Source organism: Solenopsis invicta, chromosome 12 (genome assembly GCF_016802725.1).
Source record: "Solenopsis invicta isolate M01_SB chromosome 12, UNIL_Sinv_3.0, whole genome shotgun sequence".
Lineage (NCBI taxonomy): Eukaryota > Metazoa > Arthropoda > Insecta > Hymenoptera > Formicidae > Solenopsis > Solenopsis invicta.
Window position 1 is genome coordinate 15,377,590 of NC_052675.1, and position 15,087 is coordinate 15,392,676.

A 15,087-nucleotide genomic window follows, 5' to 3' on the forward strand; every position below is an offset into this window, starting at 1 on the left:
TGCATCTTCGTGTTAGAGGCAAAATATACGATAAAAGTGTCCAGTTTGTCTTAAATCAAAGTTTTAACTATACAACCGCGAAACAACGTAAGACAAATGAAATGTCAATAAATAGAAAACCACATAACGTATGTCGCGATTGTTACTAAAAAACTGATATATACATATATATATGCATTACAAGGTTGGAAGTTACTTTTTAAAAGTACCTCGTTATCGAAAAACAGCTAGTTACTAATTCTAAAAAGTACCTCATTATTGTTATCGTTACTTAACAATTCATTACATTTTCATTACTTTTTTAATGTTAAAATAAGATTAAATAGGGAATTTATTTTTCTGATAAATTTACTTTTGTTAAAATATTAATGAAAACAATATTATAACTTAAATTCATAAGACCACAAAATGTTTTAAAAAAAATTTTTAAATGCTTAAAATGCAAATTGAAAAATTTAGATTTTTACTAAATTTATAAATATAGTAAAATTATACTTTTATACTATTATTATATTATTATAATATAATGTTTATAATTTTATACATTTTCCACCTTAAATTTTGTTTTTAAAAGTTTTAATATGATCATTTCAAATTCAAATTTATTCTTAAAATGTACAATTTGTTTATGACATCTTAAAATCATATTTAAGATAGTTTTAATCATAAAAATAGTGATTATATATATAAATATCAACTGGAGACTGATGATTGAACACACACATGAACAACGGAAATTGTCACAAGTAGATTCAAAATATAAAAAGTAACGATAAAAATATCTATTAAATTTGGTACTGTTATCGAAAAATTGTAACTACGCTATCATAACAGTTACTGAAAAAAAGTAACGTTTTTAACAGCCCGTTACTTAAAAAAAAATAATTGTAACAATAACGATATTACAAATAACGCATTACGTCTCAATTCTGCATCATCATTACCGAAAAATAATATTTAGAAAATATATGACAAAAAAAAGAATTAATCGTTGATCATCAGTGATTGTGATCTTGTTAAATCATTTCGTGTCCATGTATTTATAAACTAGATTAGTAAATAATACTTTTACAAAGACGTTTATTGACAGGAATGTTCAGCTTATTTCGATGGAAGAGTACTCACTGAGAGTTTTAACACAAATCTATAAAACATCAACACAAATACAGTTATGCAATATAAATGCATAACTGAACTACTGATAGTTCTTTAATTGAGAGAAGATAGTACTGCCAGCAAACCAGCGTTTTGGAGTATCATTTGTGCTCCTTTTAACAAGAAAAGTTTATAACTTCACGTGCGCGTTGCCATGTACAGATTTAGGAATAACCTCAGGAAGTGAAGGTAGAGTATATAAACATAATATCTTCTCACATAAATTATCTTATACTGCGTTTCCAATTATATGTATAACACTACAAAACTTATTTTTTTGTAATAATTGATAAATCTATCGAAATTGTACATAGAGAGTAAGGGGTTCTGTACTTATAATAAAAAATACAATCAAGAAGAAACAACGCCACTTTGTAATAACAGTAATATCATCATGAAATGTAAAAGGGATTTATGTACAGTGTTCCATTTCTACTGTCTTACTTTTCACATTAACAGATTCATTTATTAATTTAACATTTTGAAAAAATTTTTCTAATGAAAGAATAATATTTTGGCTAAATTGTCAAAGATGAAAATATATCATACTGAAATCACATACTTTTTCATCAAATTTTCATCAAGAATTTACATTGATATTCAATTTTAATTGAAAATTTAAGGTCTATTCTTTTTAATAATAAATATTAAACAAAAAGCATTATAAATCATGTTAGTTATTTATTGTGTGATTTTATATATTTTTTCAAGTTTACAAAATTGCGCAAAACTTTTTAAGTAAACTTCTTGCATTTTTTATCCAATAGAAAAAGATGAACTGTGCAAGAAGTTCAATTGAAAATAACCAATCACTAGTTAAATATTGAAAATTAAAAAGTTACGATTATTTTGCGATGAGAAAAGAATGAGTTTCATTAGTGTAAATTGTAAATTGCCATTAAAAGTAAAATATTCTCTATTTCTCTATATATGTAACTTTTAGGAAATAAGCAACATTTCTATAATTTCTTTTTTTTTTTAAGAATGTATTTTATATATTTTAGATGAGATGTAACCAAGAAATTGGTTACAAGGTTGTAATTCTTGTATGAAACATCATACATTGTTGCACATCTGTACAAAGAAAATTTACATCGTTAGACTATTTTATCGTTTGCACATGTAGATTTTTCATATCAACCTCATTCATTAACGATTTTGCAAAGGTGACGGCGTTGGCTTCCTTGTTTAAGAAATCCGATACTAACAGCGATGCCGGTTTACCACCTCCGTGCGCCAAACATTCTCTTCGATAACGATTACCCGATGATTGACAAAAAGGATCATTGTGAAAGTAGGTTTGCCAAATCCACGCGGCGATTGCACGAGATATTAAATAAGAATAATATTTTGCACCATATCCGACCAAATGGGAAAATCTCAATTGCCATGCCTATGAACAAAATGAAAAGATTAATTGTAGTATTAAAAATATGCATACTATAATAAACAAAACTCAATTTATTATTTAATATATTATAAAATTGATTATTTAATCATTAGATCCAACTTTTAGTTACGTGTTTAAAGATTATATATTTATGTAAAAAGACCAATAAAAATAAAAAGAATACTTTTTACAATCTTCTAAATAAACTTTAAAACTTCTATTATAGCTATCTATTTTTTTTGTAAATGCGTAAAATTTATGCTCTAAAATCAATAGAATTAATAAAAAATATAAACCGTATTTTTCACGTATGGAAGACCATAATATTCCTTTTGTACATCTTCTAAAATCTCGGTAGTAGATTTCGTTAGTTTTGCACTATGATACACTTGATCCAACATGCTGTAGAATACTTGATTCTGTAATTCGGAGGCATAAAAGATATTCTTCGAAGCACACAGTTTGTGCAATAAATTTTCCGGCATTGGTTCTTGAGTTTGAAAATGCTTTGCAAACTTCGATACAACCTGTGATTACATAAGTAAATTAAAATATTCATTATATAATACCAACAAACTTATAATAATTTCAGAAATTATGATCATTTATGCCACATTATATTATTGGATATTTACCCTAGGATCACTCGCAAAATATTCCATTAACACACTAGGCACTTCCGCAAAGTCTGTACTACATCTAGTACCAGTAACATGCTGATATTTCGTTCGACCGAGCATAGAATGTAACGCGTGTCCCATTTCGTGAAATAAATTGTCCACGGATGACGGACTCAATAAACATGGATTTGACCAACGTGGCTGCGGTAAGGATAGCATGAGTACAACGATAGGAATCTGAAATTAATGATAACAGTGCTATAAAGCTTATAATTTCTGCAATTATATGTAAATGCATAAATAGACACATGAATACAAAAGGGAAAATTAATAACAAGCACATTAATAATTAATAATAAGAAATATAATCATATATATAAAAAATATTTTTTTTTAAATATATAATTTTTATATATATATAATTAATTTATACCTGATAAGAGCCATCTGAAAGTTGTTTACCACCTTGGATTGTAAAGTGGCAGTCTTGATTAGGTTTCCCTGCTCTTTCGTAGAAATCACAGTAGATATAACCCAAGATTCCTTCCTCTTCATCTATTACAGCTAATTTATGAACATTATTAGCCCATACTTCTCCAGATAATACTGGGACGGTTTCGAGCTTAATTCTGTACAATGACTGTGTAAGGAAATTTAAACCTTCCATACAAGCACCAAGAGAGAAGTATGGAGCAAACTCGGTAGTAGAAGTATTTAACCAAGCTTTTTTCGCCTTTGCCATGAAGTAAGGAGTATCCCATGGCATCAATTCCTGTTTAATAATCCAAAAAAAGAGAAATAATTTTACAATTGTAAAATAGAACATAAGAATTAAAAACTGTGACCTCCATACATTTTTATTGTATTCTACAATACTTATTTATATTTATTCTATTTATTACATAAATAAAATATAAATAAGTATTGTAAATATCGTATAGGATACACACTTGTTTTATACGCGACTCAGTATTTTTCATCTTTTGCATTTCTTGAAAATCTTGTGTTGCTTTAGGCTGCAAATTATCGTTCAATATATTGAGAAATTCCTTTACTACTTCCGGCGATTTGACTGTACTTCCTTTTACAGCTCTATAATAATAAATTTTTAAATTACTTTCGTTTTCGTTTAAAACAAATTTTACTTTAAAATTACCTATGCGCATATGACGCGAATCCGCATGATTCCGCTAGCAGATGCCTGGAGTGCAAGAGTTCGTGCAACAAATATTCTTGCTCCTTATCCGGGAATAAAAACAATTTGTACGCCGCTTCGCGAACGGCAGTGTTAGAAGAGTCTGTGTAAAATCCTTGCACTAATATTTGACCGTTCTCTGTTACAAAACTGTGAAACGTATCCGATATCAACGCGATACTTTTCTAAAGCTTAAACCTTCGAAAAGTTTTAAATAAAATAGTAGCATTCAGTTAAACGATGAAAGTAAATTACTTAAATTATCGCACTTACTATTGCCTGATGACGTCAGGTAACACATCGGCGTTAACTGTTCTCGGGGCAACAGCGCCAGCCATAAACTTTTGACCTACCTAAAAGGAAAAACACATTTACGGATTTGACGATTAGAGATATTGTTGAATAATATTTACTTGCAGAATATAATCGTTTAGCTCAACCACTCTTCTTCTCTGTCTTTCCGGCAAGTGTATACCACATTGTTCAAAATCGAATAGGAATAACTTAGCTACATGATCATCAATATCTGATGTTGCTTGAGTATCACCGTTATTTGTTACTTGTTTCAGCGAATCGTATAATTCACGATGTGTGTTTAATCTGCAGAATTTATGTTCGATTTATAAAAGTATTGTCTTAATCTATAAATCTATTCTGTGAATAGTAATCGAAGATATTGCATGTCTGTTAAAGATATTGCACTTTTTCAAGGTAGTATGTAACTATAGTTATAAAAATATATAATATTAAATAATAAAGTTAAAAAATTAATAACATTTAACATAATTTATTAATCTTTTTCCTAAGTTAAAAATTTATCTATGTAAAGAAAAGAATTTATAAAGGAAAAATTGAACTCTCATATAAAAAATAATATTTTTAAACAAAATTTTTTGTTATTTTATATAAATTTAATTTATAAATAAAATATTAAAAATTTAATAACTTATAATTGTTTTGAGTAATCTAATTTTTAAATTTTATAAATTTATAATTTAATATGAATAATGTCAAAATTATTCAAAATTAACTTTTAATTTAACTTAAGTTAATTTAATCTTAATGACTTTTAAGTCATTTAATCTTAATACAACTTTTAAATAATTTTTTAGTTTTTTGTTCATGTAATTTTTTAACATAACTAAATTAATTTTATAAGCCATTAACTTTAACTAAATTTAGTAAAAAAAAATATATTAACTTATCCAACCCTGTATTTTTTATTATACATCTTTAAATCTTTTATTTAGAGATTAAAACACAAATTCGTGCATATTTATAAAAACTAAATTATAATGTAGATTTTAAGAAAATTTATAAGTTGTGACATAATATATAAAAATAATCTAAAATAAACGAATAAATTGTCACATAACAATTAAATATTTATAAATATAATTAAAACAACCTGTTTTTCTCAATGTTCAAAAGTGGACTCACTTCTCGACCACACCACTAATAGTTATACAAGCATCTTCGGCAGCTCGAACGTATCGTTGATCGGGATGAGCGACCCTAATAAACTCTGCCATATCTGCTACTTTACATAGCGTGTTAGACAATTCGTCAAATATCTCTACCATTTTTCTCTTTCTATTCTTGCTCGTCGCTTCCTCGATGAGAACGTCGACCTCGGCCAGCGTGCGATTTTTCAATATATCAAAGCCTTCCTCAGTTTTTAACTCTGATATGTCAAACAGTCCCTTTAAGACAATTTTAAACAGTAAGATATATAAGCAAAATGTAATTATTTGTAAACGCAGTGTAAGATCGGACAAAGTTCTGTTACGGTTTAATTCAAACATCAATTAAAGTCACATAATTCAAACATCAATTAAAGTCACATTACTATTCATTTTGATACTTAGGTGAAGTTTTTCAATTTAAATTTTGATAAAGGTGAAACGCATGGTAAAAAAAACTAATTTTTAACTATAGTTCTAAAACTTAGAAAAAACCTAGTTTTCTTCAATTTTTCCATAAATTCTTTTGATTTTTTTCCAAAAGATAAAAAAATTCATGTGTATTTGTAAACCATTTCTTTTTTCCGTAAAGAAAATGATTGCATACATTTAACTGAAGTTAAATAAAGTTAATATCTTATATCACATATGGCAAAAGTCTCAAAGATATTGTGAAGACGTTCAAAAGAATATCTTTATGACATTTTTTTGGATTTTTTAAAAGAATGATACAATACTTTTCAAAATTTAAAAATTTTATAGAGAACCAATATTTACTGTTGTCACAAAAAATATTATGATTTCTTAACTTTAGATCATGGTTTTTCATAACAGCAGTAAAGTATCCTAACATTTTTCAATTAAAAAATGATCTAACCAGTACTAAAACTCTGTTTTATAGTATATGATTTTATAAATTTAGTTCACCACATGTATTTCTATAAGAGTGTAATATTATTTAATATTAAATAATATTTCTGAAATATTAATATAAATGGTTATATGTTCACTCCTAATAATATTATAAGAATATTATATGAAAAAGTGAATAATACTATTTACTTCAACATTTTAAATTATCAGAAATATTATAACTTTTAAATGTAATAAAGTAATAAATGTAAAGTTTAAGAATATTTTATGCATAATAATTTACATTAATTTTTGGCTACAATAATTTTCATACAACATTTTCATATTCCATGCATATTGAAATAATATATCACAAATATTATATAAAAATGGACATATAACATTAACATAATATTCCTATAATGGTAAAAAATATTGAATAATTTTCTCCAAATATTGATAATAATATTATTTTAATTTTATGGTATCTATATAATATTTAAAGATTTTGTGTGCTTATAATGTTTCGAGTTTGTAACTCATCATACCCTAATCTATGAGATAACCTGGAAATAAAAGGAAAAATAAAAATTTAACAAAAATAAGATTACATAACTTCCTAGATTACATGAACATGATGGACATTAAAAGTTAGGTAGCATATCATTCACATAGCCAAAAAAAAAATTTTTGCAAAAAAAAACTGAAATTTTTCTGGTTTTATTTTAGCAATTTAAAAAAAGTATTGGTTATATTTTTAACTCTCCAATGCTAACATTAAAAATATTGTAATACAGTTATTGCCACTGGCTCTGTAACTCATTTAATTTATCTTGAAAAGACTAATCAATTTCATGGAAATTAAAATTACATTATTGACATAAAAAAGGAATAAATACTAAGTTTATGTTACATAATAAAAATAACTCAAGATTTATAATTGACAAGTCCAATAGATCCATCAACTCCAGAAGATTTAAATTAAACCCTAACTAAATGATGAGATAAACTTTTCAAGACTTACCGCTTCTTTCTTTAATACACTTGCCGAATTACTCTCATCTTTGACAATGGAATTGAACGCTGTGGCAAGAGGCGACCATGTATTCAATCTCCTGGCACTTCGTGCGTTTCGAAAGATTTGCCTCTGAAGTATTCGAATCATCCTTCGCAAATATCAAAATTTTATCGTAGAAAGACGAGATGAGACAATCCACAATAATTAATGTAAATTCCAGACAATTAACGAATACAGTTGCGTTGTAATTCGTAATGTTAACGAGTACCAACAGTTTATTTCAAACTTGTTGAAGATAGTCTACAAATCACATCACATGTTAGCCAATCAATACTTTTCCAATAGAGAAACGTTCGTCTTTCTTCCTCGTGCTTTCGCAATCCAAAGGGAAAATGGGGAAAATAAAAAAACGCACTACATACACACCACATACACATACACACACATGCATACCACCCCGGTATATTTCAGTGATTCACCAATCATGTAACCAGAATGTTGAACTTTCTAATCTTGTAGAATTTAGTCATTGCTTGAAAGTGCGGTCGGTCGATTTGAGGTTAGGTTACTGTAAATAATAACAATAACGCTCCATTTAAAGCTTTATTTAATGCGATATTCGATAGATTTGATATAACAATTTACGATATTAAGCGATGTTAAAAATGAGCAATCAATTAAATAGATATCTATTTTGGTTTGCTCATGAGCACGTCGACTTTCGATTGGCCGTGAGTATTTTCTCATCAAATTTCAGAATCATATGGAGTGACTTCTTAAAATATTACTGTATTTATATATACAATGTTAATTTTTTTTTAAATTTACGTTTTATATTTAAAAAAAATTAAATTTTGTAAACATTTTTATCTGTAAATATTTATACTTAGTTATACAGTAAGATAGACTGCAAAATTTTTGTTTTAATAAATTTTACATAGAGAAAAGAAATGTTACGTAAATATTATAGAAATTTATATTTATATATGTGTATGTAAAAATGTTATATTTTATTATATTTTTTTAGGAAATGGAATCTATATTTGACATGTTTCACATTGATCCATGTGCAATGACGAAACCAAAGGAACATGTAAGGAAGTATGAACATTATTAAATATATATAGTAATATGTAACATATTTTTTCAGTTTACATATGTGTAATCCATACTGGAACAGATTTAGAAAATTTCTTTACAAGTACTTTTCCAGACAGCATACAATGCTTATAATGAGTATTTATTATAAATATAATAAATATTGTATAAATATTTAGTCAATATTTTAATATTTTAGACAATATTTATCATAATATTTATGATAAATATGTTCTATTTAATCTGAGACCATAAAAATATTTATAAAATATTTTTATATTTTAAACATATTCTAATAGTTATTATAAATATTTTGTAAATATTTTATAAATATTGTGTGCTGTCTTGTGTGGATTTTAATTGCAATTTATATTTTGAAAGATGGTAAAACTTATGACATAATTTAAGTGCAAATGAAGATGATTTAAGAAATGCTATTATAGTATAATGTATCAAATTTGTATTTTAAATTTACATACCTAAATTATAATATGTATTTTATACAGAAAGATACAAAAAGACATTTTCAATAATCAAAAAGAAAATATTAGTATATGGAAACAAATAATATATGACATGGTGTAAAACGTGAAAATAAATTTGTTAAATTTTGTTTAGCCTTACTGGATTGTGGATTTACCTGATGAAAATGCAGTTCATCAAATCGCTAGTAGGGCAGTTTCATTGCGTTTCTGTTTAGAGCTTTGGGGACAAGGTAAACAAAACGAGGATTTACATAGTTCTTTGAAAACTTATTCCATCAAAAATTCAGAAGCTATGGCAAGAAATAAGAAAAAATCATTTAAGATTGTGGTAGAGACTTTCTGTAAACATTTCTCGCAACATGAGAAGATAAATAAAATCGAAGTAAGTAGATATTTCTCAATTATGTATTATGTAATATATATATATATATATATATATATAAGATTATGTGTATATATATATATATATATAAAAGATTATGTGTATATATATATATATATATATATATATATATACACACATAATCTTAAGCCATCATTAAATAAAAAAAATAGATCGTATATTTAATTATATGTTTAAATTAATGTAACATTTATTAATTTAATGTAATATTGGGAGTAGTCTTTCAGTTATCTACCCCTTGAAGGATCAGTTAAATTGAAAAATCCTGATATCACTTTATGCTATATAGAATATTATGGCCTTAATCCCAATGACATTCCTGAAGAACCTCATGAATATTTCTTTGGAAGATGGGTGAGTAATGTGATAGTACATTACCCATTATTTATAGGCTGTAATATCATTTTATTATAGATTGCCGATGGTCAACGAGAGTTGATTCAAAAGTTGTCACTAAAAACTAGGAAATTTATAGGAAATACGTCAATGGATCCCCAGTTGTCGCTGATAATGGCAAATCAGGCACAAATTAGAAACGGGGACCTAGTTTTTGATCCATTTGTGGGCACTGGTTCCTTGTTAATTGCCGCATCTCAATTTGGAGGATATACATTTGGAACAGACATCGATTTTTTAATGCTTCACGGCCGTACGAGACCTACACGGATATCGCAGAAGGTATCGTTAAAAGAGTTTAGTTATTTATATTGTATATAAAATTTCTCTATAGTATTACTTTAACCTTCTCTATACACATAATTCAATACAAATGCATTTCATTTCTTTAAAAAACTAAGAGCGTTGTAATTTATTATATAACATTTATATACTTTTTTTTAAAAATAAACAATGCAAATACTTTCTAGAGATGTAAAGTATATGTAAGTCATTGAAGAATATTTTTATACTTGTAACAAAAATTAACTCAAAAGTGCCATGACCCAATGTGTGTAGAGAAGGTGCCTAAAGACAATGCATACAGAGGATTAATACACAAAGTAGCACAAAAAAAATTAAATAATTGTCATATTGAATGTCAAAGACAAGGGAAAAAGACGAGAGTATCGCAGCAAACATGCGTCAGTATGGAATGAGTTCTTATTATCTTGATGTGGTGGTGGCAGATTTTTCATATCCACTGTGGCGGGCAAATTTGCGAATAGATGCTATTGTAACAGATCGTGAGTATAAATATTGCATAAAATCTTAAAATCTAAAATTACGAAGGAAAATTATACTTTAATTAATAAGGTTTACGAATAAAACAAATTATCTTTTATGATATGAATTTAATATAAAAAACATCTTGCAGCACCTTACGGTATAAGAGAAGCTACAGAACGTATAGGTTCCATGAAAATTAATCCAGTAGTAGAGGAACATCAAGCAACCTCTCACATTCCTTCAAAAATTGTTTATGGCCTAAATCAAATATATAGAGACCTGTTGTGCTTTTCTGCGAGACATCTGAGACTTCAGGGTAGATTGGTCTGTTGGTATCCATTATTTAGGTATATATGTAACACTTATTTAATAATTATATATATATCATATATATATCATTATAGCGTTCTAGAAATTATTAAGTAATTAATAATTATCTATCGATTAGTAGACAAATGTCAAATTTATGATTTATAGAGACCAGTACACAGAAGATCAGTTACCAGCACATTCTTGCTTAGAGCTGACAGCCAATTCCGAACAAATATTGAGCAACTACACCAGTAGAAGATTATTAACTTATAAGAAAGTTAAAGAACCAGAGGTATATATGCATAAATTGTAATAAAATTTTATTAATTCTCAGTTTTGCATCATATCTGTACAAAATTTCAGATAAAGTATATGTACTCTAAGGTGGAAGTTTTTATACAATATAGAAGCATTTTTTTTTTTCAAAATTAAAACCGAGTTTTTCATTTTCTATCTTGTATTTCATTGACATCATTAAATTATATATCAATATTTTTAATTAATATATTTGATGGCAGGAAACCGACGAGAGCATTATTATGAATTTAACCGACTTCCGTGAGAAGTATTTTGCATTACGTGAGGAAACGAGGAAAGAAAAACGAATGAGAAAAGCCGCAGAAAGAGCGAGGAGACGAGAGGAATGGGAACGTAGCAATAAGGAAGTTACTGAAAGATGACTGTAGAGCAATCTTTTTTTTTATACAGTATAGAAAAGTTTAAATTGATCGATTAATCAATTGCATTATGCGCAAATGGTACTTTGCTATGTGAAAGTTAGTTTAATCGATTAATTTAAAAACTCGCCTCATTATATCAAAAAAAGCAAACATTTTAGACCTTTTTTTTCAATTTTATGTATCTTTTTCCTACTTCGAGAAGATATATTTAATTATTTAAAATTATTTAACAACAAAAGTGACTGTCTGATTTTGCTATTCTTGTTTATTATGTACAGAATAGTTATCAAAGTTAATATGGAAACAAAACTAGTTGTTTCAACGATTTAAAAATAAATAATATTTTTTGCATACGTGATATATATCTTTTTCATCCAACGCCATTTTTTATTGCATTAATATGTATAATATAACCGATATTTAATTAACAATGAAATAACGATGATATTGAACGGAGTTACAGAGAAAGATCACAATCATAAAAGATCAACCATTTAGTTAATACAATATACAATACAGTACAGAAATATAAATATATTCAAAAGATAATTACGTATAGTGTATTTAAAACTCGACAATGATACTAATAGATTAATTAACTAATATATCAACATACAATTGTACGTGCACATTGGCAAAATTACCTGGAACAAGACAAAATTATCTGGAGTGTGATATACGTACGTTACACAAAGAAAAATAAAATAATAGAGAATACTGTTCGGATATATTTTGATCAGGTTTAATTCGATTTTACTTTTTTTTAAACAGCACATAGAGTTGAAGAATGTGTCTAAAATTTTTCACTTTTTAAAATTTCATTTCTGGTAGATTCTTTGGAAATTGTTATTGCAGTATCTTTAAACATATATCACTTACGCGCGCGTATGTCTCGCGCGCGTATGTCTCTCTCACACAATTAAAATAAATTATATGAATAGAGTTAAACAACATGATACCTAAGCTTCAAGTTGCAATTGTCCTAGTAAACGTTCTACGTTTTTAACATCCTCATTTGAAACTTTACTTTCATATTGTTTCTCAATTTGTTTACTAGCCCACTCACTCAGTTTCATAGCTTCCTTTTTCTTAGACGAAGGGCATTTAGGTGATGTCGCAATATTATTTGTTGTCTGAAATTAAATAGACAATTGCAAAAATGTAAATACTTTTCATAATTGCTACAGAGTATTATAATCCAATAACGAAACTTACTAATAACAAACCATATAGAGCTCTAATATTATTTGGATTTAATTTTGCAGCTTGGCAAAAGTACGCTTTCGCTAGTTCCATATTATCAAATCCACCCTATATAATAAAGCATAATTTATATAAACTTTTTATATTTAAAAAATATCTAAAGTATTATATTGTTAATTTGGCATGTTATATTACACTTTTTGCTAATCTAAATTGAAATGATATAATCTTTATAACTAAATTGATCATCATAAAATCCTAGATATATATATTACCTGAGAATATTTTATTTCCGCATATCTTTGGTAAATTAAATGACTGTGTGGATTATGCAATATAAGTTCTTCCATGCAATAAGCTGCTTTAGAATATTCCTGTTCTTGTAAATACAGATCACACAGTTCGTGCCATGCTTCTTGATCACTCATAAATCTAAATAATGTAAATCATTTAAATTTAGCTTGATATAATTACATAACATATAATTTTATAAAACTTAAATATAATTTTATAAGATTTTAAAACACATTTGCATAAAAGTATGTAATACATATATACCTTTTCAAATACTCTGTAAGCTCTTTGATTGCCTCAGGTATACGTCCGCGAGCTTTTAAAATGGCAACACGACGTTTTCTTGGCGCTGCATTAGTTTCATCTCTTTTTATGATAGAATCCAAAACTTCTATTGCTTCATCATACCTGGAACAATATCAATCAAGCATCAAGACAAATGTTACTATATATTTACACATATTTAATAACACATTAATAAAATTACATTTCTAATGCTTCCAAATGCATGGCATGATATTTATGAACACGCAAACTGCCGGGAAATGCGCGCATTAAAATTTTGATGCAGTATTCAGCTAATGGTAATCGGTAGCAATCCAATGCAGCTACACATACTTGTTCCAGAACCAGATATTCTGAATAATGAAAGATAAAATATGTTTATAATATGTATACAATTTTTGATAATTTTAATAATTTTGATAATGTAAGATGTATATTGATTGATTTTACTTTCATTGCCTAAACGATCAATTTTTCCCATCAATGTTTTTTCCCAAAAGTCCACAACATCTTTACTTCGTCGCTCAGAATCTTCTCTCCAAGTTCTCAGTAAATCCCGCACTTCTATATAACAAAGTCATAAAGAGAGTTTATCAGAGACACATAAAAATTCTAATGCCATTAATTCTAATAAAATAATACAAAACAGTATCCTTGTTTAATAAATTATTGATTTAACATTTTTATGTTGCTTTAATGCTCCAAAATAAATTCACAAATAAAGAAATTATTAAAATACTCAAATCAAATGCATGCAATAATACTTGAAAATGTGCATTAAACACACTATAATGTGAAATTTAATTTAGCCATAATTAGCTAATCTTTTGCTAAATTAAATTACTTTTTGATATAAAATATTTATTTAAAAAAAAATCTATCTATTTAAATATTATACTATCTAAAGCATGTGTTGAACGTCACGTTACCATTAACAATTCTTAAAACGCAACGTTAACATTGTTTATTTTAGAATTAAACAATAAGACGTTAACTGTTACAAGTAGTGGGAATACTCACCTGTCCAAGACAGTTTGTCGTAACATCCCGCCATCGTTATCGCTTTGTAAACGAGAGAAATCTATACGGGCGGATAAAGAGCACGACAAAAATTGTTGTCACGCAATGCTTTGGAGGTTATGCGATGTGGCATGCAGCGCTTACAATGCGCAATGTAAACATTATCGGATTAAACGTATTTATACGAAAAATGAATGAAAGAAAAAATCCTTTTTGCATTCGCGTAACAAAAAAAGAGCCCGAAAACTATAACGTAACGATGGTGCGAGTACCTCTTTATAGCGTGTCGATTTTCTCACACTTGACAGCGTAGAGAATAATTACGATAAATAATGAATATGAGGGGGAGCGTGAGAAGAAGGGGATGACAGCTATTCACTTCGTCATGGTAATAAAATTAATGTCTGTGGTCATGACAAACCATATGACTGGTGGACTCATATAAATAGA

At 27.2% G+C, this 15,087-nt stretch overlaps 3 protein-coding genes across 4 annotated transcripts; 1 reads left to right on the forward strand and 2 right to left on the reverse strand.

Annotated features, from left to right (window-relative positions):
- Positions 1-1,367: 1,367 nt before the first annotated feature.
- LOC105201761 (mitochondrial intermediate peptidase) lies at positions 1,368-8,065 on the reverse strand. The gene is made up of 10 exons (XM_011169943.3): positions 7,700-8,065; positions 5,801-6,063; positions 4,774-4,960; positions 4,634-4,713; positions 4,322-4,510; positions 4,116-4,257; positions 3,599-3,937; positions 3,181-3,402; positions 2,842-3,072; positions 1,368-2,548 (listed from the first exon to the last, which is right to left on the reverse strand). Exons 1-10 carry the CDS (start codon positions 7,838-7,840, stop codon positions 2,258-2,260), a joined length of 2,085 nt encoding a protein of 694 aa, XP_011168245.2. The 5' UTR covers positions 7,841-8,065; the 3' UTR covers positions 1,368-2,257.
- A 139-nt stretch (positions 8,066-8,204) lies between these two features.
- LOC105201784 (tRNA (guanine(10)-N2)-methyltransferase homolog) lies at positions 8,205-12,186 on the forward strand. Of its 2 annotated transcripts, none has more exons than XM_026135938.2 (9): positions 8,205-8,424; positions 8,721-8,786; positions 9,410-9,658; positions 9,899-10,033; positions 10,094-10,357; positions 10,722-10,860; positions 10,992-11,190; positions 11,321-11,447; positions 11,674-12,186. In XM_026135938.2, exons 1-9 carry the CDS (start codon positions 8,350-8,352, stop codon positions 11,833-11,835), a joined length of 1,416 nt encoding a protein of 471 aa, XP_025991723.1. In that variant the 5' UTR covers positions 8,205-8,349; the 3' UTR covers positions 11,836-12,186. The 2 variants fall into 2 exon arrangements, with proteins under 2 accessions (XP_025991723.1, XP_025991724.1); XM_026135939.2 differs by having other exon boundaries at positions 8,271-8,424; positions 8,721-8,794.
- LOC105201762 (ER membrane protein complex subunit 2) lies at positions 12,083-15,062 on the reverse strand. Its single transcript, XM_011169944.2, has 8 exons — positions 14,638-15,062; positions 14,068-14,181; positions 13,820-13,970; positions 13,597-13,740; positions 13,314-13,470; positions 13,051-13,146; positions 12,795-12,968; positions 12,083-12,479 (listed from the first exon to the last, which is right to left on the reverse strand). Exons 1-7 carry the CDS (start codon positions 14,669-14,671, stop codon positions 12,795-12,797), a joined length of 870 nt encoding a protein of 289 aa, XP_011168246.1. The 5' UTR covers positions 14,672-15,062; the 3' UTR covers positions 12,083-12,479.
- Between the last annotated feature and the right edge of the window lie 25 nt (positions 15,063-15,087).